This window comes from Apteryx mantelli, chromosome 10, assembly GCF_036417845.1.
Source record: "Apteryx mantelli isolate bAptMan1 chromosome 10, bAptMan1.hap1, whole genome shotgun sequence".
NCBI classification, from domain to species: Eukaryota; Metazoa; Chordata; class Aves; order Apterygiformes; family Apterygidae; genus Apteryx; species Apteryx mantelli.
The window spans coordinates 13,940,001-13,967,894 of NC_089987.1; the positions used below are offsets into that span (position 1 = coordinate 13,940,001).

Genomic DNA, 27,894 nt, shown 5'->3' on the forward strand with positions numbered 1-27,894 from the left:
GAAGGTTTCAGGAGTTTCTTACTATGGTTTCAAAGTATTTCGCACTGCCCTGCGAAGAGGGTGTGCAGGAGGCAAGCTGCACCCCTGCGCGATGCGGGGAGTGAGCCCCGGCCCGGCCGCAGCTCCGCCGACCACGCAACGCGCCTCGCCGGGCTTCCTCAGCCCACCTCAGCCCCCGGCCCAAGCCGCTGGCCGGGGGGCCTCACCCAAACACACTTTAACGTGGGGTTTTTCCTGCTTCTCGGCTTATGTCTGGCGAAAGATACATGGAAAATTAATTTTCCTTATATTTTACCTGAGTTTGTGATTCTGCCTGTGCGGAGGGCAGAAAGTACTGAAGCATGTTGGTACTGTTTAAAAGAGCAGAGGGGGGAAGCAAACTAATACATACACTATGTTAAAACAAGAATGCAAAATGGACCTTGGATTGCTATGTGGGTCAGTCTTGATTAGTTTTTATTTCATTGAAAATGGTCTTTATTACCATCTCAGACTGTAATATTAATGTATGTTTCTTTAAGAAAATACCTAGCATTTGCAGGAAAATATAGCGGATATGCCATAGTATTTTTGATTATTAAGCTAAATAGCCATGTAAAATGAGTATAGCATATTGGCACTGGTTCCTGCTGTACTGAGGCTCCTTTGTGAAATTAGTTAATTAGTTCTTTTCCCCCCCTCAAACTTTGCTTGAATAAATTTGTGGTTAGCAAAGAATGAAGAATTTTGCTTTTCTTGGCTAATTTTCTCTCTCTCCCCCTTTTTAAAAGGAAACTTCAACGATCTGTTGGGATAGCACTGTTCATTTTGGATAAAGATGGCTTACTAAAGAAGAAACACTAGCAAAAATGTATTTTGTACAGCAAAAAAGTTTCCCATACTTTCTCTGAAAATAACAGTCCATCAAGGCATAAGGTGAATATACAGATTCTAGAAACTATTATAAGCTTGTTAATTCTTTAATAAATTAGCCACAAAAGAAGTGTTAATTGACTAATAAAAATGTTTAGTGATTTTAAGAAAAATTTCATAAGCACCGGAAAAGCATATACTTAATGATATGTAAAAGATATAGGTTTTTAACTGAATTCCTAAGACTTTTACAACAAACTGCAGAGAAAGACAGATGAAATTATGTTCTGACTACATACACTGAACAAGCCCAATGGGAACCTCTGTATATAGTTATCAGTGGCACTGAAATCTGCTTAGGAAAGCAACAAGTCTTTTGTTCTGTTGACAACAGTTATTACAATTAATTCATTTTGTGATTGGTATTTGCACTGAGTGACAAGGTGTTATTTTACCTCACTAAAAGTTAAAATGGTAATACCTACATGTGAAATAACACTGAGTTTGCTATCACTCACGCAATAAAAGAAAAGCTTGTCTTCAGAAATGCCTGCTCAGCTACCACTCTCAGAAACCTAAAATATTAGCGTGAGGCTTTTTCCTCTCCTCTTTCCCCAGCAGAATTTTTTTTTCTTTCGGTCTCTTAAAAGTTTCTGAAAAAACAAGTTGTCTACTTTCTGCTAGAAGAAAGGCCAAAGCGTGAGCGCCCAAAGTGAAACGCCCGTGCCTCCGAGGCGGCAGCCCGAGCTGGGATCGCCAGCGCGTGCACGCCCGCCCCCGGCGCATTCCTGCGGGCGGCCGGCCGGCACCCTGGCGCAGGCACCCGCGCCCCGGCGCCTCCAAGGGCACCGCGTGGCCTCTCCCTCGCCGGAGCCCGGGCCGCCCCGGCGCGGGAGGCCGGCAGGCTTTATCAGCGTTAGCAGGCTGATAGCAGTCGCCGTTATCGGGCGAGGACAGAGGCAAGCCCAAATAGCAGCAGAGCGCCGGGAAGACGAAGCCGAGAGGTCTCTGCGCTCCGATAAGAGCGAGGGCACCGACGGCGAGGCTGCGAGCTGCCCGCGCGGGTGGCTCCGGCCGGTGCTGCCGCCCGTCCTCGCGGGCCACGGGGACGGCCGGGCGCGGGAGCCCAGGTGGAGGTGCCGCCGCCGCCGCTGCCAGGCGTCAGGGCAGCGGATGCCGCGCGAGCTGCCAGCCCCAGCTCGGGCTACAGGGGCCGGGGTGCGGGTTGGTTGTGGGGTTTTTTACTGGGAAGGGGAGGGCAGCCTCATTTCCAAATGCAGTGCGAATCTGCAATACTTCGCAGGGATTGGGAAGGAGAGAAATCAAGAATTTGGTGCCTCTGACCTATCAGTTCTAAGAATGTGCAAGACCAACAGCAACCGTCTGTACCAGCACCCCAGCACACACTACAGGGCGATGCTGAAACGTGTCACCGAGCATCAGGTGCCGCAAGACAAAATCTGTTCACAGCCCGAAACACCTCTGAAACTGGTGGACGATGGCATTGGCCCATTAGCGGAGGCGAGCCCTGCCAGAACTAAGAATCGGGAAGCCAGTGCAGATGTACCTCAACCTGGTCCATCTCTATGAAATAGCCGCACAGACAACCTGAACACGAACAGGGCTCCTCAGCTGGCCGGCAGGTACTCAGCTGTCCATTTTTAGCAAAAGAAAGACAAAAGAAGGAGCAAGGAGTGTTAGCTGATATAAATTTCACATTTTGCAGCAGGTCCCAGCAAACCAATGAATGTTTGCAGCGCGAGCAAATGGCAAATAACCCATTAGCTATGGATAGTTCAGCACGTCTCTACTTTTATTATAAGTTAGCTTCACTAAACCATTGACTTAACAGAGAATCATTATAAATCCCCATTTTGAATTTTTTTATTAGCAGTATTTATCACCTTCTCAAAATCAATCCTATATTTTTAAATTAAAACAAATGACTACTTGTACTGCAATCAATATTAGTACATTTCCCTTTTTTAAAAGGAGAAAAAATGGAATACGAAGAAATGTCCTTCTTTGGCTGCATCAATCCAATTTCAATATAATTCAATATTTAATAAATATAATCCTCCGTGTCTGTGCAGGGAAACATCATAAAAAATGCAAAAGGTTTCCTGGTCTCCAATAACTTGTATGAAACAAAGTGTTTCCTTATTCCTTCCATAAATACTGCAGTCTTACGCTACTGTTTTTTTCTTCCTGTGTATTAGAGAGAGTTTGCTCTGATTATGTATAAGAAAAGAGGTTTGCATATTTCATGATTAAAAAAACAAAATGCTACCTACCTACCATCTCCAAAAAATTACCATCTTTGTCTCTTTGTACTTCTGTGGCTTGTTGTTTTCAAAAGGGCAAAAAAGAAAAACCTTATATAATACCTAATTTGTACATCTGTGGTTTCCCTCTGACTTGTGTAGGCACCATATGTTTTTAATTATCATAATAGCCTTAAAGAACCTGTTCAGTGGGAAACACATATGATCCTTTTATTACTGGTTTGTAATTTAAACAGTTTTAACAGAAAAGGTCTGGCTATAAGGGACTAAGAGGCACAAAGGTCTAAAAACCCTGTTATTGACCTCTGAAAGCATGAGTTCAAATCCCACCCACCGAGGTGGGACCCAGCTCTCTCTTCTCTGACAGAGGTAATCGGTCACATGTGAAACGGCTCTTCAGGACCTTAAAAGACATAATCTCCGATCTCAAATGACTCAACGTTTCAGTTGGAGGCTGACACAATGAAAGTAAGGTCTATAAACATTATCGTGCAACCGATCTACGCTTTCTTCTCCCTGGCAAAAGCTCTGTGAGCAATACTATACGAGAAGCCTTGCACGAGAAGCCAGAAGCTAAGAATTTCAGCAATTCTCATTAGTTGTTGCCCTTTTAAATTCACGGTTTTGTCCTTTATGCAAATGTGAGCCTCATGAACACTCCAGTCTCCTAGCCACAGAAAACAGTCAGATATTCTGAGGTAGAAATTAAATTTAACAAGTTCAATTCACTCCTGATTCTGGACATCTAAACACATAATCAGTCTGATAATGTTATTAATTATCATTCAAGCGACAACCTTTGACACTGGCATGCTCCCACAACCTCCCTTCTCCAATAACTCAAACAGAAAATCATTGGCATGAAAACCCACAGTCTTATGAACAGAAATTGCAAATAAGCAGGCACTGAGCATACAACTGGGAGAGAGCAAAATCCCCCTTTTCAGAGAGAAAGCAGAGACTCACACAATAGCTCAGTCACTTGACCCAAAATGAGATTCTGCAAAACTTTCTTTCAAAACAGATAATTTACACCCCAAAAAGAGCTGTGGGGAGAAGAGAGTGGGGAAGAAAGCACAGTTAAAATTACACTGAAGCTGGAAGTCGTTACAGCTCTATCAAGAGAGATGGATGGTGTCCTCATTAGAACATAGCTTTATTTAGACAGACAGACAGAATCCTTATTAGAACATTAGGCTGAAAAGTTTAAATGTCAGAAAATGCAAAATTAAGATTTTGCAAATAAATGCTGACTTGGAGGAAAAAACTTAGGGTTTCCTACAGAGATTCTACTGGAAAAGCTTGGAAAAAATACAATGTTCTGTTATTATATCTGAGGGAGACTTACAGGCCTGATCTACAACCTGCTGATGTCAGTAGGAGCCCTTCCTTTGCTTTGGGCAGGGCAGTCTGTTCTTGTGTTTTGAGTTTTACTTTAGTGAAGCAGTAGGTTGCCCACCCCATAGAAGAATCACAGAAAGGAGATATCGTGAAGAAAATTTCCCATGCATGGTTCTTTCTGAGGGAAAGAGCTTAAGGACTCAGGAATTACAATCTCATGTACCAATCTAACTCTTCAAGGGTATCCTTGGAAAACTCCCCCTTTCACAAAACACAGAAGAGATCTCTCTTCTTTGCCAAAGTGGTTTCCACTTCTCATCTGATGCTATTAGCTCTCTCCGTTGCAGCACATGGAGCCTATACGGAAGCAAGGACTCAGACACTGCCTACTTCCAACAGCGATTTCTGCATGGGAAGGCAGACTCAGAGGAGACCATGGCAATGTTGGAAACCCATTTCAAACTGCATGAACTCTATCTCTGGAATGAAGAAGTGAAGACAGAGGGTCTCACATAGAAAAACTGAAAAGGGAGAGGGATACGATGCCACGAAGACCGCAAATGAGCCATTCCCCTCCCTTCCTTTCCTTTCCCTTCCCTTCCCTGCCTCACTCCCCTTCCCCAGGCCCTCCGCTTTCTCCAGGGAAACTCAAATTTTTTGCAATGCTGGGAAGATAGCTTGATTATTTTGCACACAAAAAAGATGGTCATTCTTTTCTGTTTTACCTGAAAGCTAATGGATCTTGGAATACCAGACGTGGATGTGATAATCCCCTTGGGAACTTTTCGGACGATTTGTCTTCTCTTGGTTGACTTTGGTGCACACCGGTCTCTGCTGATGTAACATGAGCTATTTCACACTAAAAGCCAAGTTTTGAGAGAGGTAGTGCGTACACACACACACACACACACGCATGCACAAGGCTTGTAGGTCCTGATTCAAAGTGCAGTGACCTGAGGAGGAATCTCTTGTCTTAGAGGTTTTGCATTAAGCCTGGGGTGGAAAAGGAAATGCAGCTTTTGCTCGAAAGTCACACACATGGCAATATGCAGATCACGGCCCAGCAGAGCCCTGCATCAGGCTGCTCTTTGCCGTCTGCTGCATGTCCTGGGAGGACCTTTGCATGCTGGTGCTGTCAGTGCTTTGCTGAGACAGGAGCTGGAGGCCTGCTGGTTGCCAGCTCTGACAGAGGCAGCCCTCACCACTGGCCTCGCCAGAGCTCTCTGTTCCTCCCTTGAATCCAGTGAAAATCTGGTTTTCCTCTTCTGCAGCTTCACCCATAAAATTGCCAAGCTAACATTTTCTAATGAAACTGAAGTGCTCAGTGTGTTTAATCGCATTACGGGCTGTGTGGTAGGGAACACCATGCATTGCAATCGCACAGCCAGAGGACTCAGCAGGCAAGCCCTACTCTCACATACATGAGGTGTTTGTGTATCAATCACCCCAACGTTTAATCAGCTGATTCTGCCAGGCACCACAAAAGAAGTGAGCACCGATATATCCCACCAGAACTTATCCCCTCACATTTGGAAGAACACCCAAGATCCATTCATACAGAGAACAGCAATGTTGAATTCACATCTACCACCACCAAATAAAGTTAACCTAGAACCTCTTAACCTCAATTGCTATGTCCAAAGCAAAGTGCTTCCCCCTTTTCTTTGTCTTTTCCAATAAAACATGTAAGTATACAATTCTATCTTAAAAGAAATCCCAGTTCTGGACCCAAGAAACTCTTTTTTCTGTTCAAGAATCCTCCTTTCACTGTAAGGATCCTCCAAATTTCCAAAAAGTGGATAACAACAATACCACTGTGATCCCATCTGTACACAGCAATGGCACTGTAAAGCATAGAGCATAAAACACCAAATTCCCACAGACAGCATCTGTCTTACTACAAACAATGGACCATTATCTTGTAAATAATTCTGATTAAGCTGCAGCATTTTCCCCAAACAAACAGTAGGGGAGCAGAGGGTGAGGATTTTTCTAGTGGGAGTGCCGGTTTTCTCCTTCCCCAGCACTGACACTCAGTTTTTTATTCAACTGATTGGACCCCCTCCCCTCCCTGCTCTGTCCCCCACGGTTTGGTTTTCATGTTCTGACCTTATCCAGCTGTCAATCATTTTGGCAAGTAAAGAGGGAGCCGTCATGTTAATGGGATTCCCACCTCCATCCTTTGGGAAAGCTTCTCTGGTTGTTTTTTTCCCCAATGTACAGTTATATAACGATTAGTGAATATACCCATAAACCCTTTAGTTATTATATTGTTCTCTTGTTCGGGGATGTAAAAACTGGAAGCACAGCTGGGTGTGTCTTTGGTGCCAGTCAGAATTCAGGGATGTCCAGCTGAAGGCTAGTTGTTTTGGTGATGCAAACTGGTGCGTTCAGTGTATGGGTGAGCCCGGTGTGGGCGTGGACTTCACCTGGCAAAAGCTGCTGCCCTCTTCGAATTCTCCGCAGAGAGGGAGAAAAGAGTCTCCTCGCTGCAGGGGCGAGCCACGTGAGCTCAGGGGGAGGCCAGCTTGTGTGCAGCACCGGGGAGGCGCGCAAGCTCGCTGCCAGCACCATACCTGCTACCTGCACGGTGCAGTCAGAGCCGGCTGCATTCCTCAGGACTGAAACTGCCACACTAAACCAGCAACAAATTCACAAGCAAGATTTGAAAGGCCTTAAAAACAAAGCAAAGCATGCAGACTGGAACAGGGTTAGCTATACAAAGGGACAAGTGAAACAAGACACAATTAGGGCTAATGTGGTCCTTTCTCCTAAGGTTCATAAACTGATCTGTGTGGCAGCTGTGAATTGAGGAAAGCCCTAGAGTAATCCTGAATTTCGTCTTTAACTTGTTCATTTCAATGCACAAACCTTTTCTTACATGTCTCTCTTGATAAATGTCACATCTCTATATGGCTGAAGTGTTGGTTTTCCCTCCCTGCATCCTCTTAACATGCCTTGTTATACATGTGAAATGTTCTGAATCAAATGCACTTCCTGGCTTAAAAAAGGCAAAAAAAAAAACAAAAAAAAACCAGCAAAAAGAACTAAGCTGGGATAGTAATGTTGAAAAGCAGGCAATAAAAATTTTAAATTACATGTAGTGATTTGAACTCACTGCCATTCAATTAAAAACCATGCAACAGACAATTCAGCCACCAGATCAGAGAGCATGAGTAAGAACCCCAGGACTTGCAAAGCACTGCTCTGGCCATCTGCTTCCAGGAGAACAGAGCACTGAGAATAGTATTGACACTGAAAAGGAGGGGGGACAGCGAAAACACAGACAAATGGAGCACACAGAGTGATAGGTCCTCTGTCCTGAAAAGAGCCTCCTTGCACGGGGACAGAACGAGCCTGTAGACTTGCTGTGCATCAAAAGGCTGAGGATACCCACCATACAGCTTTCTATGCCTTCGCCTTCCTCGGACCCCCGGTGTTACAAAGGCTTTGACAACATGGTTGGGGGTGGAGTGCTGTGGTGATAGTCAGATTCAAAACTGGCGGCTCTACCCAGCTGGCACTTGTTACAAGAGCCCTGAGGTCGAAATTCATGGATTTGGTTGAAAGACATTATGGCCAAAACATTGGAAAGCTCCTGCAGGTGCAGAGAGCCCCTGAGCACCTGCCTTTTGGCTCAAGCAGGAGCTGAGGCTGAAGGCAGGTTTGAGCACAGGTTTCACAGCAATGTGCTGCTGAGGAAGTCAATCTCATGAATGCTGCAGGATACAGAAGGAATATATGTATTCAACATGTATTTTCAATATGTATTTATTTTCATCAATAAATTTTTATAGCCACTGTAGTTATGTCAGAGGAGGAAGCATTTATATGCTAAGGACTTATATAATGTTCTTCATCTTCAAAGTACTTTACAAACATTAATTAATTCATTTATCCTCACAGCACTCCTACCAGGGAGATAAGTACTATTATTTCCCATTTCACAACAGAGACTCCAAAGCAGAAAACTTTTGCGATTTTTTTCCTGTGGCCAGGGAGTGAATCACTGGTAGTCCTGCGTTAGTAGCGAAGTCTGTCACTTTCTGAATGTTAGTTCCCCTCCTCAAATCTTATTTAAAAGCCTTGTGTTCTGCTGGAGTCATAGCACATATCCCGATATGTCTTGGGTTTTTCCTTCAGTAAGAGATAATTAAGGAACAATTCCCTCTCTGATGCCCAGCATGACATTCTGTTTTCTGTCCCACTGTTGCTCCGAGCCGAACAATGGGGGTTCTGTGCGGGGACGGCACTACAGAAACTGCGGATCAGAGAAGATCGGCTTAAAGAAACTTACTCGCCTGCCTTTCGCTCTGCGGACAATGCGGCAAGTTAGGCAAACTGGGGGGAAACGCCTCACGTGGGGGTGGACTTCAGAAACACCTGCTTGTAAACGGACATGCTCCTGCCAGGAGAATCTCCTCCAAGGGGCGATTTTAAGTCACTCACATCCAGTGTGCACGTCTAGAAGTTTCACATATTAGGAAAACTGTTGTGGTTCCTGATATTTGTTTCTCAATCCTAAGAGTATTTCTTTTACAGTCATGCTTGAGCGATGCATGGCGCTCCTCTTTCACCTCTGTGGTGCTACTGTAAATAAACCTCTTTCCTGCTTGCTCATGGCCAGCAAACCTGTGGCTGCTTCAAACGGAAATAAAAGTTGCTGTTAGTTTGAAAGGGTCAGTTTCAAAGAATATGGGAAAAACAGAATAGTGACAGGAGTCTTGCAGGGAAGTGTTCAGATTGGAGAAATTAAATCAACACCGGTGATGACAAATCGGAAAAAAAATTCCTACTTTTGTATCAGGAAGAAGTTTATCCTATTATATTCCTTGTTAGTGTAGGCCTTCCCCACCCTGGATTTTTACACACTAGTTTATGTTTTGACAATAATAAAGAGGTAACTTCCTTGCTTGGAAACGACATGTTATTTACCAAAATAAACTGCCAAGCTGAAACATGGCATATCCCAGAACGCATGACAATGTCCTACTGGTGAAAGGCCTGTACCTAGACATTACTTTGGAACAACCAGAACAATTGTTTAGTGAGAAATGTTTTTTGCATATGACTCATCAACCCTTGAAAACAGCATTTCTTATATAATACAAGTGCTGACACAGCCTTCACTTGAGTGGTGTGACTGCAGCTGTATAATTACAACTTTAGATTTGATGTTATGGACCTTAGGTTACGCTGTTCAGACAAATGTTCCATTGTATTCTGGAGATATTTTTTCCTTAGTCATATTGCCCACAGGACAATAAGGACCACATTCACAGCTCACTGCATAGAAGTTTAGGCATATAACAGCCAGTGGTATTACACAAGATGAGATTATACCCTATAAGGGTTAAATGGATTCATAATTGCCACTTTTTCTTGTCTTTTTTTCTTTGCTCATAGTTGATACATTTTTGGAAGTGCTCTCCAAATAAAAGGAAGAACAATCTCACACTGAGTCTGGATAAATGTTACAGTTGTCTCACAAATGCTGTATTATTTCTAGTCCTTCCAAAATAATATAATTGTCCTACTGCTGAACTACAGATTTTTCTCAGTATGACACAGAACACTAAAATGTCAGGTCCTGACTCATGGTGTTTTGGTGGAATAAATAAAAAGTACCAATATGCTATTCAAAACTGACAGCATTAATGAAGATGTGACACTGGGAGCCCTAGTCATATTTTCCTTTAACTTCCCCTGCATACTAACTGGTGCACCAGGCATTAGGCCACCACTTGTGGGTCCGATCCTGGAAACACTTACCATACGCCTGATTGATGCTGGGCGGGATTGGTACAACTGGTTCCTTGCCATCTTACACTTTCTTTACCTCAGGTGAATCTTCTGGGACTCTGAGGAGCGAGGCTAGTCTAGGAACACTATTACATATTCTTTGCATGGGAAATAAAAAGAATACTTAAGGATTACCCTCATAACTTAATATAAGACAAAGCAAGATTAACCAAGAAAGATCACTGCACCAGCTCGTGATATTTCTCCTTTGAGAGAGATGCCGTACATCCATTACTCACTTAGGCTAAATTCCCAGCTGCAGGACTGGACCCAAATATGGCAGCTCACACTGGTCAGGCACCCAGTCCACTAATACTTACACACTTAATCCATCCAACATTACCCCTTTTTTAACCCAATGGCCTCCACAAAAATCTCTTCTGGATTTTACTAGTGATAGCGGGGAAATAGGTCCCACGTTCCCAAGGTATTTTCTGTGACAGAGAGAACAAGCCTAATGTCCCCCTATATACCTGACTAACCATACATTGCATTCTTCTAATGACAAACCACTCCTTCCTTAGAAGACCGCATTTTTAATAAATATCCTTAAAAAGGCCAGCAAGTTGCTTTGTAGAGTTTGCCTCTCAAAGCACAAATAAATTGGGATTGTATGAGTGGTCTTTGGTCTACCAAAAGATAAAACAGTTTCTTAGAGAGGTTTTTTGAATGAATTAACAAAATGACTCAAAACTGCACTAATGGTTAACAGCTTTTTTTTATTAGCAACACTGAGATAAGTTATTGAAGCATTTTAGTATTGTTTTACATTCCATTCAGAAGTGACCTAACTTGTAACTCCATATACATTTAAAGATATAGTTTGACACTTATTCAGAAAGCAACAATTATTAAAACTTACATACCTTCATTACCAGGAAACCTTAATATATTTTCTAATTACTTCCAACAATACTCTATTCCAAAGCACATGATAACCCACTAGAAGTTTACACATTTCACTTCAATCACAGGTTTTAAATTGTGGATGTCAGAGTGCTGTTCATTGAATTTTACTGCCTTTCTTGGTTAATATTGGAAAACCTGGCACAATATATTAAGCTAGAAATATTGCTTAAAGAATATGAAAAAAGATAACTACAGTATTTTTTCCTGCTAAAGCATTACAAAATACAGGACCATTAAAAACTCAAATAGAAATGACAATAAATAACCTTAAAAATGTTAAGAGAATTTTCACTCATACTAAAGTCCATTCCCTAAGCTTGCCAAACACATAAATAACAGAACATATTCAAGACCTCTATTTTTGCTCTATTATGATGGTTTGTTACATATTGTGGATGTATTGTGTACACATATACTAATGCTTACACTTAAGGTATATAATTTTTGTCTTTGCTGAAACAATTAATAAGCCTCAGGTAATTATTTATCCTTGGTACTATGATTATCTAGATACAGGGGAGAAAACCCCAGAAATTCCAGGTATGCCATACTGTGCATAACAAGATCATCTTTGCATAAAGATATTCTAAGTTCCTTAAATTACAAAGATGAATTTGGTTATTTATTTCTGAAAGCCTGTAAAATAAAATTATAATTGCTGTCAAATTAATTGTTTAAAATTGGCCTCGTAATAGGTATTAATTGTACACTTAGTTTTGACTTACAAGGATGTCTAAATTGTTTGTGTTTATGAGTAGTTATAGGAAATATTATACCTCAGACATAAGAATGTATGTTCCTGCACCAAAACACAAACCAGAGCATTGTCTCACTTTGGAAAGATCTGGAAACATCTCTATGCCTCTGCCTAATCCTAAATTATAATTTAAATTTGACCTGGATATGACCAAAACAATAAGAATATATTGTTTAGGAGATGAAACTTAGAGTAAAATCATACAGCTCTAAGCTTACATCATTATTTTGTCTCTGCAAAGAAAAGAAAAGCCTTTCTGTGCTAGGGATTTGCCCTGGTGCGGCTGGCCACTGATGTCTGAAATCAAGGCACATACCAAGGCCTCCTTTTGCAAACACAATCCCCCTTTCAGACCCAGCACGAGGAGAGCCTTCCAGTGTCACTGCAAACACAAGGTACTCAGCACTCGGCTGTAGCAGCTATTTTAGGGGTTAACTTCCAAAAATATAAATGGAAGGGGGCTGTTACACTACAATATGCAAAATGTTGAGAAAAAAGTTTTTGCCAGTAAACAAAATATTGGTACTGAACCTATCACCAGATTAATTTTCTGATACAACAAAATAAAATCAAATTAAGTTACATGAATATAGCTATGAAATTTAAAGTCAGATAAACATAGGACCTGATTCTGCAATCCTTAGTCACATAAGTAGTCCCTCTCATCAAGAGTGAGGGATGCAAGATTGGGTCCTTAGCTTCTACTTAGGAAGTCACTGTTGATTCAGACAGTATCTTTTCTAGCCAAAAATATGCGGCAAAAGGAAAGTAACATAAACAAGGCTAAATGTCAACAGTGTTTGCAGACTTACAGACACCATCCATTTGTTTGTACTGAAATGACTAGCGAACCATTTGGCAAATACAATGCTATTCACAGACCAGCCCTTTTATCCAGCAACACAAACTTCACTGGATCACTGGCATTCCCAGTTAATTAAAAAAAGGAAGCAAGCCATATGAGTTTGGTTTGATATTGCCATGCAAATGGCATTGCAACATCCAGAAGTGCAGCTGAAACCTAACAGCGAGGCCGAGGTTCTGATCTCACATTCGGCAGTACAGTTCTGAAACTAAAAGCAAGCCTTGAAAGTGCTAACAAACTAAAGAAACCTTTTCAAAATCACCACATTGGGGAAAGAAAAGCCTGGAGTAAAACCTGGGTAGTGTTTCTTTCTGCCTTGAAGGAAAAGAATAATCTGGTTGCTTTTTCAACTGTAGATCGGGGCAAAATTTTCAGCTACCTAAGTGCCTTACGAGATACTTGAAATGGGCGTGCGTACTACAATTTGCTGCAGTAAACATGACCTCCCATTATGTCATGGCTGTCCTAGAGCTTGGAATATATCAGGCCTTTTGCTTCTCTTTAATATGAATTTTATAATTTAAAAGAGCTACAACAAGGATTCAAGAGAAGTGACCACAAACAATTAAAAATCTTTTTCTGCATTTTATATGTTGGTGGTAGTTCTGAAGGGGTTAGCATTATAATCTTTTTGGTTTTGACACCTGTGGCAATAAGCAATTTACAATGACTAAATTCACTATTTAAACATTGGGGTAGAGCACTATAATTATGTGACAATAAAGCTGTAATAATCTGCCACAGTCTATCTTCCCCTTGCCCAGCCCTCTTGTCTGTGCTACAGTTCCACATTTAGAAGGTATTTCAGAAAGTCACAGTGCCGTTAGTTGTAATATTTCTATGCAACTCTAAGCACTTTCTGCTCCAAAGGAAACTGAAAGTGCTCAGTGCTTTAGAGGATCAGAACTTAAAAACTGCCACCATACACAAGAAGGGCCCTTCTCTGTTTTCACCCAGTGAAAAAAGTGACAATGGGGTGGAGCCTATGCAGGAGAGAGCAGCACTAACTGCAGAGGAAAGCAAGCATAAATGGAAGCAAATTAGATTTATAAAGACGGCATGGAAGTAATGTTTTTGGACATCATTAAGTGCGGCTTCCATAGCACTAACCCATTAAGCAACCAGCTAATGGCCAGTACCATATCTGGCCAATAGCTCCGTAGTCCACCAGCTGTTCTTCGAAAGCTTAGATACATCCCAAGCAGAAAATGCGAGTAGGGATATTTCACCATCTTAGACACAAAGCAAAAAGATTTAAAGGAGAGGAGAGAAAGAAAGGAGAGGGTCTTGTCATAAATAAACACTGTAGAAATCTTGTGTAAATTAGTGACTTGGAACAGGAGGTAGAACATTATTGCAAGACAACTGCACATATATGGAAGAAAGGCAGAGAAAGAGAAGAGCATAAACGGTAAGGAAAAGAGATCTAGTCCTTAAATACAAAGCAGAACTAGAACTTCATAACAGGACTATGACTTCTCAAAGGGATCTGAAAGCAGAATACTTGGATGTTCACAGACAGCTACAAAGACAGGGAGCCCTCACCCTGCACTTCCGCTCCCCGCTGAGCTACTGGCTGCCAAGCAGCTCTGAAAGGCACAGCCCTGCTCCCAGAAATTGCGTGGTAGCAAGGATTAACAAGTTCGTCTCTTAGGAATAGTTACTTAAGACTCCAAAACCAAATACAGGTAAATTTAAAAGGTCAGGAGTAACTATAAATTCATCAAACAATGGTAATTCTTTCCTTCTGTTCTTTCCTATTCTGCTATGTATGTAAAGGAGAAGTATTACAAAAAAATGTGATTTTTCTCAGTGGCATTTTGAAATGGAAGTTTCTATATCATACAATAATTATGGTTCTTTCCTTCCTAATTGTGCCTTTCATTCCTACAGCCTTAAGTGTGATAGAAGCATAAATGAATTATGTGTATGTACATCATCAGTCTCTCTGATTTTACATATAGGGAAACTGTCACTGCTTCCCTTATGTGGGGGGACTTTTCAAAACAACGTGTGTTGGTGGAATTCTCCCTAGAAATTAAGCCTTTTTATGCCAAGATTTGTGCTTAAAATTTGACCCATAATCTTAAGGTAAAATCTGCCAGCTAAAAGTGAGATTGACCATATGGATCACTGAAAACCCTGGCTTGTTTTTCTACAGTCAGAAATGTAATTAAATTAGTGTGGCCAATCAAAGATGTAATCTCAGCTAACTGAAGCTGAGATATTTTATTTCAATTTTATTTCAACTCTATTCTGATTGTGGAAAGAGCATCAGCCTTGCTATCTTGATTGTGCAAGGAGTATATCAAGTGTATCAGTGCTCTCTCTTGAAATGTCAACAAGCACACTTCATTGGCTGTAAAAGGAAAGGCAAAGGCACAGAGTCTCCCCAAATACAAAAGAGCACAAGAATCATGCCCTGCAACTTGGTACTGGAGGTGGGTCTCAAGCTTTCTGATCTCTCAAGCAGTAGGAGAGACAAAGGGATCCATTACTGAGGTCGTGGTCTTTGTGCAAGAGGGAAAGCTAATAAATTAACAGAGCGCTCCTGCTGGCTAATCTGCAAGCGCAGAAACATCAGGTGAGATTCCCCACACTAGCATGCACAGATGGAGTGTGATTTCACAGTACAAAATGTCACTGAGAAAATGAAAACTCCCCCAAAACACTACTTTCCAGTGGGTGGTGTCTAACCCAACCAAATAAATAAGAACTACTGACACTGGGCTTGACTCATCCATTTTTGCTGTAAGATATTGAGGAAAATGAAATAATATATTTAAATAGTCAACATTAATACTTATGTTCTGCAAATACTCAATAAAATGTCAGTTAAGAATTTTAAAATGCTATTTTTGGAGGGGGAGAAAGGAGGACTCGCACTGCATTTTCCATTAAAAAATGGCTTAAAAAGTAGAACAGACAAGCTTCTGTTTTGTTTTTTTTTCCTTCATACTTCAAGTCAAACACACTGTCACTGGGCAGAGCTTGTGAAAGGGATATGGTCTTTAAATTCATATAAACTCAGCCATCATAAAATGTCTATTGAATTGATTGGAAGATGAAACAAAAAACTAATGGAAGTAACATGACCTCATTTCAATAATAATGTTAGAGGGCTTTTTTGTTGTTGTTTTAAAAATCTTAGATCTGGGGAGAAGCATAAAGATATTTTAAACAAAACAACTAATATTATTTTCCAATTTTTTTACTTGTTGGTTTAAATAGCCATTTCTCTGCTTTATTTTCCTGTCTTTGCAACTGATTGACTATACTCCACAAGAAGAGAGCAAAAAAGAACTCCAGGTAGGATTTTACCAGCTGCAACCTGAAAGCAGCTATCCACTGTTTTCAAAATGTCAGAAGTCTACCAACTGATTTTGAAGAATCTTGAAATATTTCCAACTCTTTTAGTTCTTAGTGAATTAACAAGCAGAAATTTTCAAGTAAGGCCATGCAAACACTTGGGCCGGTGATTCAGTTTTAGTAGTGATAACACCGTGAAGCCAAAATGCTCTACGAATATAAGTGAAAGAAACTGCGTGTGGAGAAATCACTTTTTTTTTTTTTTTTTTTTAATCAGACCAGCTAATACACTTGGAAAAGCAGACAGAGGCCTAAAGAAGGGGCTATGTGCCTAACAGTCCACGCATTTTTTCCAAGTGTAACTCCTGATCTGGCTTAAGCACATACTACCCTAGTAAAGCTGAACAAACCTCCTGCTAACCTTAAGTTAAACAGAGTAACCGTTCTTAAGTGTCTGCGGATTTAGGGCTACATTTTAAATTGTCAGGCTTTATAACCGTTGATTATTTTTTCTTTTCTTTTTTTAACTTGAATACATTTTATTATGCATGTTCAGCTCTGACAATGAGTTTTCTGATTAGTTTGAAGGTTAAGTGAAACAAGAGCATTACTGAAGTTTTTGTGGCCTTTGCTGACTCTGCTTTTTAAACTGGTACTGCTTTTCAAAGGATTTACACTCTAAAATATTTCTCAAACAAGAACTATGCTTACAAAACAGGAGATAAATTTAAAAATCCTCAATTTCATTTGTTCCAAATGGATTTAACTTTCAGTTCTGTCAAATATGATATGTGATATGAGGAAGTAAGATTGCAGTTTTGTAAATCAGAGATTAATAAGGGTAAAAGGTGTTTTTGTTTGTCTGGTAGGTTTTTTTAATTACCTGGAGGCATACTCTTAATTAGGCAAATCAAAACTTGTACAACCTCTAGTTAGAACAGTGAAAATGGTCAAAGGCAACCACCATGTGGGTGCCATTGAAACAAATCACAAAAATGTAATTAAAAGGGGGAGCAGGGGGGAGAAAAAGAAAAAAAACATGGCTCCGCACTACAAGTAGAAGCATTCCATCCACTTGGTCTTTGATTTCATTAATATTGTGGGAATTGAATGCACCCGAATTCAAAGCAAAAAAAAAAAAAAAGAGAGAGAGAGAGAGAGAAAGCAAGGTTTGCTTGGCAAAGCATCCAGTGTTTTTCTTGGGTTCTTACTTATTTCAAAATACTGAAAAGTTTGCAAGTTACCATGTAAATTTTTTAAAACTTTTTCCTCCTTTGAGTATGCTAAAGCAGTAAATATCCCCTTCAGATGCCACTAGCACAGATAGTCTATATTGCTGCTACTCTAATTTAAAAAGCAAGTTCTTTCTAAAATCCTGTATAAGTATATGCATGCAGCACTGCTGATTTCAATGGAGTAGACCACATATAAGACTAGAATTTGGCCCACTGGGTTTAACATTAAAAAAAATGTTTTACTAACAAACATGACTAAATATATTTCAAGAGCAGCTTCATGATTCTGCACAAGTGTTTTCTGAAATGGTCTAAAAGAAGATCTAAAACTTACCACACAAGTCAGGTCTCTTGATACATCCACTAGTTGCTGTGCTACTTGCAAGTCCATTAAAGGCTGCTAAGCCATCAGAGCTGTAAGCTCTTAGGACTGACAACATGTTCATCTGCTTCTCCAGGACCTGTGGACCCTGAACTTGTTCGGGTTTCATCACTCCTTGTGCAGTTTCATGGGAGGACAGAAGATTCTGACTGTGCCACTGCTTTTCTGATGCTTGTGGCAGTGGAGATATGAGCCCTTGTGTTGACTGTGAGGTGACTGCACTTTGTATATTGTCGCCTCCTTCACTGCTTTCTTTATTTAGGGCAGACAACTGCTTATTCATAATATCTGGTTCTGTTTCAATGTCTTCATCTTCAATGTTTTCCTCCTTGGAAGATTCCATATCCTCAGATGAAGCTATGTCAGAAAGGTCATCAGTAGCACTTTTATTTACAGAGTCAGAGAGCAGAATATTTGGGTCATCTTCAGATTGTGTTTTTACTTCAGATTCATTACTGGTGCAAGAATTTTGTGCTCCTGTGCCAACAACACCAGGATAAACACCAAACTGCTTATAGAAGTCTGTTGTAAAATTACAAAAGGTAGACTCCATGTGGCTGGGCCAGGCAGTGTTCTTTTGCTCCCCCAGAGTTTCTTTATTTTGCCCTTGGGTCATTTTCTCTGAAGCTGAGTCCAGCTGGCTAAGCATGTTTGAAACTACTGCCTCTTTGCTGGACTGCAATGAAGAGGGGAGCAAGCTCACTTTATTAACTGAGGCAGAAGCTTCTCTAGACTGGTCTTTGTTGTTCCCTAGGATGCTGTCTTTACGTTTAGCCTTGCCCAAGTGATTGGCCTGGAGGTGCAGAGCCATTAGTTCCATAGATGAAGTTGTGAAGGAACAGAACAAGCAGCCATGCCAAGCAATATTGTCTTGCACAGTAACAGATGAACCTGGGAGGGAGGCTGCATCTGGCCTTACAGATAAGTCAAGAGGTTCGTATTGTGACTTTTCTGTTTTTCGCTGTGAAGACTTGCTATTTATCTTTTCCTCGCCACCATCTGAGCTGAGAGCTTTTGCTGAAAGTGGATCTGATAGGGCTTTATCCTTCATTTCTTTTTCTTTCTTCAAGGAACTTAGGACAAAGCTGTCCATGAAAGCTTGCAAAGACCCTTGGAAGTTCACACCATTCCCAACCATGTTCTGATAAGCACGGCCAAGTTCAGAGAAGTGTGTTCCTTTGGAAGATATGTCTGAACCCTTCATATTTTCTGAAGATACCTCAGATGACATGCCAGCTGCTTGTCCTTGCTGATCTCCAGAAGAAAGCATTCCTGATGTCCACTGCTGTGAGACCATGCCACTTCGGAAATCAATACCAGGAAGCCCCTTGAAGGCTCCTCTCAATATATCTGGTCTAATAAACACAGAACTTTTACTTGATGTTTCATCTTTGTGTTCTTGACTTGCAGTCTGCCCCGAGAGTGGTCCTGCTCCATTCTGTCGCTCCCGATGGTGCCGCTCCAAGTGGTATTTGAGGGATGCAGACTGAGTACCAGCATAATCACAATGTGGACACTTGTAAGGTTTCTCACCTATAAGTATATATAAAAAGACAAATATAAAGAAAGAGAGTTTACTGCACTTTGGTGCATGGATGAGTGAAGAAAAAAATCAACATTAGCTGCTTGAAAACAAAAAGATCTTACAGCTAATAATTCATTTTTAAAAAAGAAATGTCTTTAATTGAAGACTAATTTCATAAACTGAGCATTTCTAAAATGGGTTTCCAGCATGTGGGGCTATTCAGGAATGACATGCTATCTACACACAATTAGCTATCTTTTTCTTAATCTAACATGTAGAAAACTGTTGTAGAATTAAAAGCTATGATTATGAAAATGAAGCATAACAATTTCAACCACAGTAATCATTAAAAGTACAAGTTTAAAAAAAAGAGAGACAAAGAATGTAACAAATGGATGGTTGCAATATTTTGTGTATACAATTGCTCTAAAATTTGTTTAAATTATACACATGGAAACCATTTTTAAACCTAAAAATTTTATGGCACTGTTACGCAAGACTGAAATGAATGATTTAAGTCTTGCTCTGCAGTAAATCATGGATATAATTAGCAAATGGCATACTGCACAAGTAATTTATCATTATTTGGAGGGCACCATTCCAGAAGGATTCAAAGATCTGCAGACCTACTGCATTGTTTCTAAATAAAGAACTATAAATACAGATTCTATAAAATATTAATATCATTACAGTACATTATGACTGCAGCATGTAAGAACATATAGTTAAAATAAAAAGTAGTCAATAAAATTAAAAAGAAAATGAGTAATAAAAAGGTACAAAATATATTTAGTTTCTGTATTTGAAATTAGCATTATCTACTGGATTTTGCAGTCCTTTAAATTTGTACTAATGGCATTTCTAATGCTCAAGTAGTAAAATGTGTAATTTACCTATCAAAAGCGCTTTTCTAGGATCAGCTTGAATAGTGTTTTAAAACATAAGATGATTTTCATGAATTAAATATATATTGGAATTCCATACTAAACTTTTATTGTTCTTCCTATACTTTAAAAGAGCTAGGAGATATTGCACATATAATAAATATGGAAATACCATAATAAATATATACCTCAAAAGAATGTGTGTCTAAACAAATGTACATCTAAATTTGTGCAGAGCACTTGTTAGCAATCAAGAGTTCCTTTTAGAGGAAGAAGTACAGAAATACTCCCTAAAAGAGACAGGGATCTGCCCCTGTGATTCGGACCTGTGAGCTTCTTTTTAATACTGCTCTGTCAATATTGGCAATTATTTCTATGAGGGAGCTCAAAAGCAAGAATAAACTGTTTTCTCTGCGGACCTTTTCTCCAAAGTGATTTAGAAGACAGTAAAGCTCCTTCTGAATGGTATAATGGAAATATTTGTTTCTAAAACTTCCTCCAGAATAAAAAAATTGTATAATATTATGTAGTTTACCAAAGCAGTGGGAAAGTTACTCATTTTCAAATAACCTCAAAATCTACTTAAAATGAAGTTGAAGGCTTTCAAACTTTTTTATTTGTTTAAGCTAAGGGCTCAACTGAAAGACTGGAAAGTACTTGGGATGCTTCCCCTCTCCCTGATCACATGAATTTACTAACGAGATCAAACATCAGAACAGTCAGGATGGCCACACAGCACCGCGTGAACAGGCTTACTGACCACGAACAGGGGCTGAATACCTACGGTAATGCAGACAGCGCTAAAGCAAATTATAAGCAGTGGAAATTCTAAATCCATAATATAATCCTAAAGCTAAACGGTGAGACATGAGAGTTTTATATCAACCGCACTCATCGACCTTTTTAGAGGAGAAAAGGGCAGCACCTCAAACAATAGGTGCTCAGCAGAGGAAGAGGTAGTAATTAGCGTGGTTCATGCGTTAGGCCTGGGTCCACACAGCGTAAGAGAAAAAATCAGATTTCAACATTTCAGTGCAACCTCTGAGTCTTTTACAATCACCTAATTAAGTTCTGGCACTCCACCCATGAGAATTAGGGGCTGCATTTTAGTGCGAGTCATGCAAAAGCAAACAACTTCTGAAGTGCAAGAATCACGGAGCTGAGATGGATCCCATCAGTTCTGACTTCTCTCCTCCTAGGGGAGAGCCTCTTCACCGCCCCCTCCATCGGAGGCATTTTCGGGTAGGGCCAAGGGGACAGGAGACATCAGCTGTTTGTTTGTTTGCCTTTCCACAGGGGCTGTTTGGGAGCGTGTAAACTCTGACAGCTGTGCTGCCAGGCACAACGTGGACAAACATTTGTGCTGTTTTTACAGCATGCACATACTGCAATGTTTTTGAGCCATTTTCTGCTATTCTGACATTTGTCCCACCAGTTACTGTCAATTAAACAACAGTCACTAGTGACCTTCGACACAACTTAGGTATTTCAGGTATTGCCTAAGAACTAATCAGATTGGTGAAAAACAAATACCAGACTTTATAAGGTCAAATGCTCTCACTTTCAAGTTTTCACTCTTCTTAATTGAAAAGCTCTTCCACAGCATCCCCAATGCCTTTACGGAAATCTTTTAACACAATTATATTGATCACTTCCTTTTATTCTAATGGTAGTTCAGTGTGTGTGTGCATTACACATCAAGTGACAGCATTAGAAAGCATGTCCCAATATTGCCGGTGCTGTGTGGCCCGCTGGGTAACGCACTTCTGCAGTAATGGGGAGAGTTTTGCAATAGAGGCTTCTCTAATGATGCTATAAACATGCAGGAGCTGCTCACAGCAAGAAGTATATTTAAAAATGGGTGTAAGTGAGTTAAAATATGCTAACTAGTGGAAATACTAACAATATTTTGTGCTTACAAAGTATCTTCAGTCCAAAGCACTGTGCACAACAACGTACTTTTATTTTGAATTGCTGAACCCTGAAGTCGTTACATTTTCCTTTCAAAGGCCTCTCCAGTGAGTGAGCTTTCTTTCAGTAAAGGAAACCTGGATGCAGCTCACCAAAAACGCCATAAGCAATGGATGGAAAGAAAACACTGCCTGAGACTCTACGATTAAAAGTCCAAATCTCTCCTAGCCTTAGTACACTGACTCTGTGGTGCTCCCACCTCTTGAATGGCCAAAAAGGTGAGCTAAGGCTGAAGGCCTGAACTTGGACTCAACATGTAGCAACACACTGAGCCACCTTTATACTACAGGAGTGGCCAAATAACACTGTTCAAAGGGAATTGCTCAAAACTTTTTTTTTCTAATTTAAATCAAAATATTGCCAGCAATTAGTTTACTTCAAAGCAACCTTAACTAGTGCTACTTTGAGGGCAGGCACTGGGAGTAGAAAGTAGCATTGAGTAGGTTTGATCATCTTCAAATCTTTCCAATTTAGTGTTTCAGTACTTTCTAAATTCAGTAATTGTGCAGAATACTTAGATGCTATTTCAACCATTCAAATTAACACCCAACAAGGCCCCATATAAGTCCCTGTACAAATGACAAAACTTAGTTTTAAGCTGCTGGTGTGTGTGTGTGTGGGGGGGGGGGATTAACCTCAACCAAACAACCCAAAAACCAATCCACAGTTTCAGTGGAAATCCTAAAGGACCCCTAATTTCCAGGACTCTAAGTGCAACTGTGGCAGTATGCGTTCAAAGAATACAAAGTGGGACAAGAGCACTAAGGCATAGTTCTTGTTAGAAGACACCCTGTTTGTGTCCCATACTTTGAAGAGAGGTTTCTGAGAATTCATCCTCGTGTAATGATTACCCTGGTAATATTGCCAAAAGCAGTGTCTGGATGAGTTATTTAACCCTTAATATTAGTTCACATAAATTAAAGTTGCCAGTTAGGGGTGAGAGAACATCACTTTTTCCAAATACTTTTCTGCATTTCATATACAGTAGTCATTTTTCATAGTTCACAAAGGTAACAACCATCCTGGTCTTGCTAATTCTCTGGCCCTGTTTGCATCCCTGCAAACCTTTTCACAGATGAGCAGAAAGAGTGATTTTGATATGTACAATAAAAACCATCTGATACAGACCAACTATCTAGGCAACATAATCACGGTTCTGATCTATCTACAACTCTGATTTACAAGACACAAGCCATCTCACAAGAACTACTTTATATCAGGATACAATAAAAAAATAAAATTCAATGCTGCTTGTAAAATCTGTACAAAAACTTGGTAGATAACTGGAAACACACATGTTGCCCAGTAGAAACAGGTCTATTTATACAGTCGGTTGCATAAACAACACAGATGTATAACCTATTCAAACTACCAGTCCTGCGCACAATGCAGTCTAACCATACTAGTCATAGGACAGCTACAGGCTGTGCAAAGAGACCACAGCCAGATTATAAATGGATTTGCAGATTTTAAGGCCAGAAGGGACAATTATGATCATCTAGTCTGATCTGCTATACAACACAGGCCAAAGACCCTCATGTGATAACTACAATTTGAACTAAACCATACTTTAGAAAGACATTCCGTTTTGTTTTAATCACAGCAAGGAAGAAGAATCCAACATGTCCCTGGGTAAACTCTTTGAATGGTTAATTATTCTCACTATTGAAATGGTATGCCTCATTTCTAACTTGAATTTGTCCAGATTCTGCTTCCTACTACTGAATCTTGTTACATTTTTCTCTGCTAGATTAAAGTGATTTGTTTAAATCAAAAATCTGCTCCCTAAGAAATGTACTTGCAGATTGTAAACCACTCACCTCTTCACCTTCTCTCACTCTTGAGTGGAACACCCTTCCCAAATTTTTCAGTGTCCTTTTACATTATGGGTACTCACTTAAGCTTTAACGAAATTTCAACTTGATATTGTTCTTCTTATACAGTCAAACACTGTGTTTATACCCACAGCTACAGCAATCAACTAAGAGCTCACATTTTGTTGCTTCTCTACCATAATCCTAGGCCCAGTTAATCAATGCCTCCATTATTTGTTCCTTTACATCTTGTTAATTTGAAATTGATATTGTCCAAAGAGCCCACTTGACTAAGTGACTAATCAGTCCGTCCCTGTGATTTTTATGATTTCCCCACTTTCGTGCCATTGGCAAACCTTCTCAACAGTGATTGTATATACTCTTCCAAATAACGATGAAATACCAAATAGACTAAGTGAAAACACTGCTTGTGGAACTGCCAGTCTATGTGCTACTTTGTATGTATATATTGTTATTTTTTTTAACAATGTCACATAGAAAAAACTACTTTCACAAGCTTATTATATCAAAAAGTCTTTCATCAACTAAATATCAACAACTTTCACAGAGAAACTTGATGAAACTTACTTTCATAAAATACATTGACTGACATTAATTGTGCTACCAATTCTTAATTATTTACCAAATTAATTCCGTAATTTCACCTGAAACTGATGTCAGGGTAGCCCATTTATAATTTCTGAGGTCTTAATATTCTCTCTTTTTGGAAATACTAGAACAGCTTGAGCTTTTCTACTACAACCAATGCTCCGGAACTTCCTCCATGCTGCAAGATGTGTTTTTTAAAATCAGCTTTAATGATTTGGAGACCTATTCAGCCAATGCATTTAATACTTTTATGTACAAGTTATCCAGTCTTACTCACTCTAAATACATTAAAACACAGTGCGCAACAGCATAACATCTTCACTACTTACTGACAGAACTGAAGTACAATATCATTGGAAACATTTATAAAGTCGTCATGCTTCCTTCTGACCAAAGGGCAGCAGATTATTTAGTCTTCTATACACGGCTGGTAATTTTTTATCCATTCTTGTCCAGTATTAGGAGGAGAACATCTGTTAAACCAGCCAGATCTACAGAATTTTTTTCCTATTCTCCATAATGCTAGTAGCCACATATATTTGTTTACTATTACCTTTAGTTTCCCTTATCAAATCCCTGTACTTGTCAATTTACACTTACTGCTGTGAGCACCTTTATTTAATTCTTCATACTTATCACATACAGTTTTTAAAAAATCTGTAATGCATCTTCCACTTCCCTTCCCCCTTGTTTGGTTTTTTTAGCAAGCTTCTGAAGGAGTTTGCGTGGGGACTATGCATACTCTTGAGCCCTCTGGGTGCTGCTCCTCAGACCAGCGAGGTCTCTGCCCCAGCACCAGGACCCCACCACCCACTGCTCGCCCTGGCAGCCACCACTGGATTTATGACAGTCACTCAGACACAGCATCAGTTGCTATTTGATCCTATACATTTCTAAACAAGATATAGTTTTCTTCCATGCAAAGCAAATGAAATCAAACATCTTATAATTCCAGCGAATACTGCTTAATGAAAATATTGAAAACATTTTATAGCATTTTTTATTTTACCATTGAAACAGTTATTGATAACCTATTTTATCCATTGTGCAGTAGATATTTTAGAAATGAATTGCTGTATGGTTTAATTAGTTCATTATTATGCCTATTCTTACATGGTAATTTCTTTTATCATTCTAATCATTCACTTCACACTTTTTAAACCAAATGGAATATCAAAGGTTCTGTAGGATTATTTTTGGATCCTGCACATGTTTCACCACACAATTAATCTGTTTGTCAGAAATACTAGTTAACTTCTTCTCTTTACTACTTTCCTTTACTAGCAATTTTTCTCTATTAAATAAGATGGAAATACCCCTATCCCATAGAAAGAAAGATTTTTGATGCTTTGGATTCAGGCTATTAAAAGTTTTCTATTGGACACCAGGCATTACAGCAAAATATTTGAATTTTTATAAAGTTTTATAATTGAATATTTCCATTTATTTATATCTCATCTACAATATTTATTTAGTCTTTTTACATGTCTTTACTTAGTTAAAACACAGAGAGATAAATATGGTTGTTCCTTTGCAGGGAAGACTCAGTACATTAATATAAACTGTACACTAATTCCCCCAAAGCATATATATATGTTGTAAACCTGAAGACTTTTTACACAGCTGCTTATTGCTAAACAGTGCCTTGTCCAGAAGGGGACAATCTGTGTCTCTAATTGCTGTCACTGAAGCTGAGATTCATTATGTGACTTTCCCATTAAAATGTGAGCATTAATTTGTATAATGAAATATCACCCACTGCAGTGTTCATTAGCCATGCCCTACTGTATACTGCACATTGTTAGCTACCTAGAAACTGTAGTTAATTTCACTAATGGATATTTCCCTACTTAGTGTTTGGTAGGAAATTTATACTGTAACATTACCTCTTAAACTTTTAAGGAAATTTAAATTCAATCAATTATTTTCAACAAAAGTTTGGGATGTCATTAAGACAGGAGAAAAGGCATGCTGTACAATGTTAAGGATGGGAAATCGGGAGAAATCTAGAGAAATGAAAAGTCCTTTTAGTTCATCTTAGAAATGTAAGAATAAAGGATGTTCAATACCAAAATTGTCTCCTCTTGGAGCACACATACCCATTTTCCTTAATTATTCATATTGCTCATCCCACTACAAGTGCCTTCAGAGAATGGCAACAGGCAGTCTTTTTTTAGGAAGAAAATGTGAATTGAAATCATTTGAAACAGCACCATTTTTACTGTATTTCATCAGTTCATCTAAGCAAGTTTTAAAATTGGCCAGTCATATTTCCCAGGGAAAATGCAGCAACACTGTACGATGTATATAATGCATCTAATGCATGTAACATAACACATACCATGTACAAACTCACAGCCTTTTCTCCCTACGCCTCTCTGTCTTAGGTTCCTTTGGTTTAGCACAACCCAGACCTTCTTTGGGGCTATAGCTTGCTTATGTACATTATTCTGTTGTCATTACTCAAGGGATTTGACTGTGCCAGCCATGCTGGGAATACACCTCAGCACCTTATGACCACACAAACCCAAACTGGTCTACATCTGCAGTACGTTCTGACTGCTAACATGAGGTACTAGAGCTAATCTGAAAACTAGCTTCTGCCTAATATTTGCTTGTCAAAAGCAGAGCATAAGAAATTTTAATTTTTATACTTAACCATTTCTGTGCTGTACAGAGGCCTAGGCAGGTACAGTAAAAACTACATGCATCAAATTGGTTTCAGTGGGAATTGAGAGTGCTCAAAAATAAATAGGTGCTCAGCTCCTAGAAGGATGGAACCCTAAATTGCTAGCCTCAGAGGGGAAAAAAAGGAAACTTTGGACACTTCTGCATATGAGTCTGAGATACTTAGATGGTTTTCTTTCTCACAAAGTCTGAACACCTCTGAGCCTTCCATGTAATAACCTTCACAGCTGTATTATCATTATTTTATAACCAGGAAGCTGAATCACAAAGTGGCTAGTCCACTCGTGTCTACTATGAGTTAAAAACGGAATCCAGTTTTCTCTTTTCCTGGACCAACCTCATAATCACTGGACCCTCCATCCTTTTCAAATGCCATCACTGAGACTGTCCTGGAACCCTTAAACTATGAACCACAGTGCTCTTCCCTGGCAGGTTGGAAATAGGGAACAAAAGAAATACAGTAAAGGAGAAATATGCGAATGTGCAGTCATAACTAGGCAACTAAAATCATCATAGAATTCAACTGTCTATCCAAACATATTCTGTCTTATTAATAACATTAACCTTGAATTTCTGTACTTCATCTACTTTTCCCCTCTAGACTATTTTGAGGATATATGAGTATGGGGAGGATAGAACGACACCAAACTATAACTACATTCAATT

At 39.6% G+C, this 27,894-nt stretch overlaps 1 protein-coding gene across 1 annotated transcript in view; it reads right to left on the minus strand.

Annotated features, from left to right (window-relative positions):
* ZNF536 (zinc finger protein 536) overlaps nt 1-27,894 on the minus strand; it is a 193,777-nt gene that overhangs the window by 106,911 nt on the left and 58,972 nt on the right. The window contains exon 3 of the mRNA XM_013941099.1: nt 17,690-19,270. Within this exon, the coding sequence (XP_013796553.1) occupies nt 17,690-19,270 (1,581 nt within the window). The remainder of the gene's footprint in view (nt 1-17,689; nt 19,271-27,894) is intronic.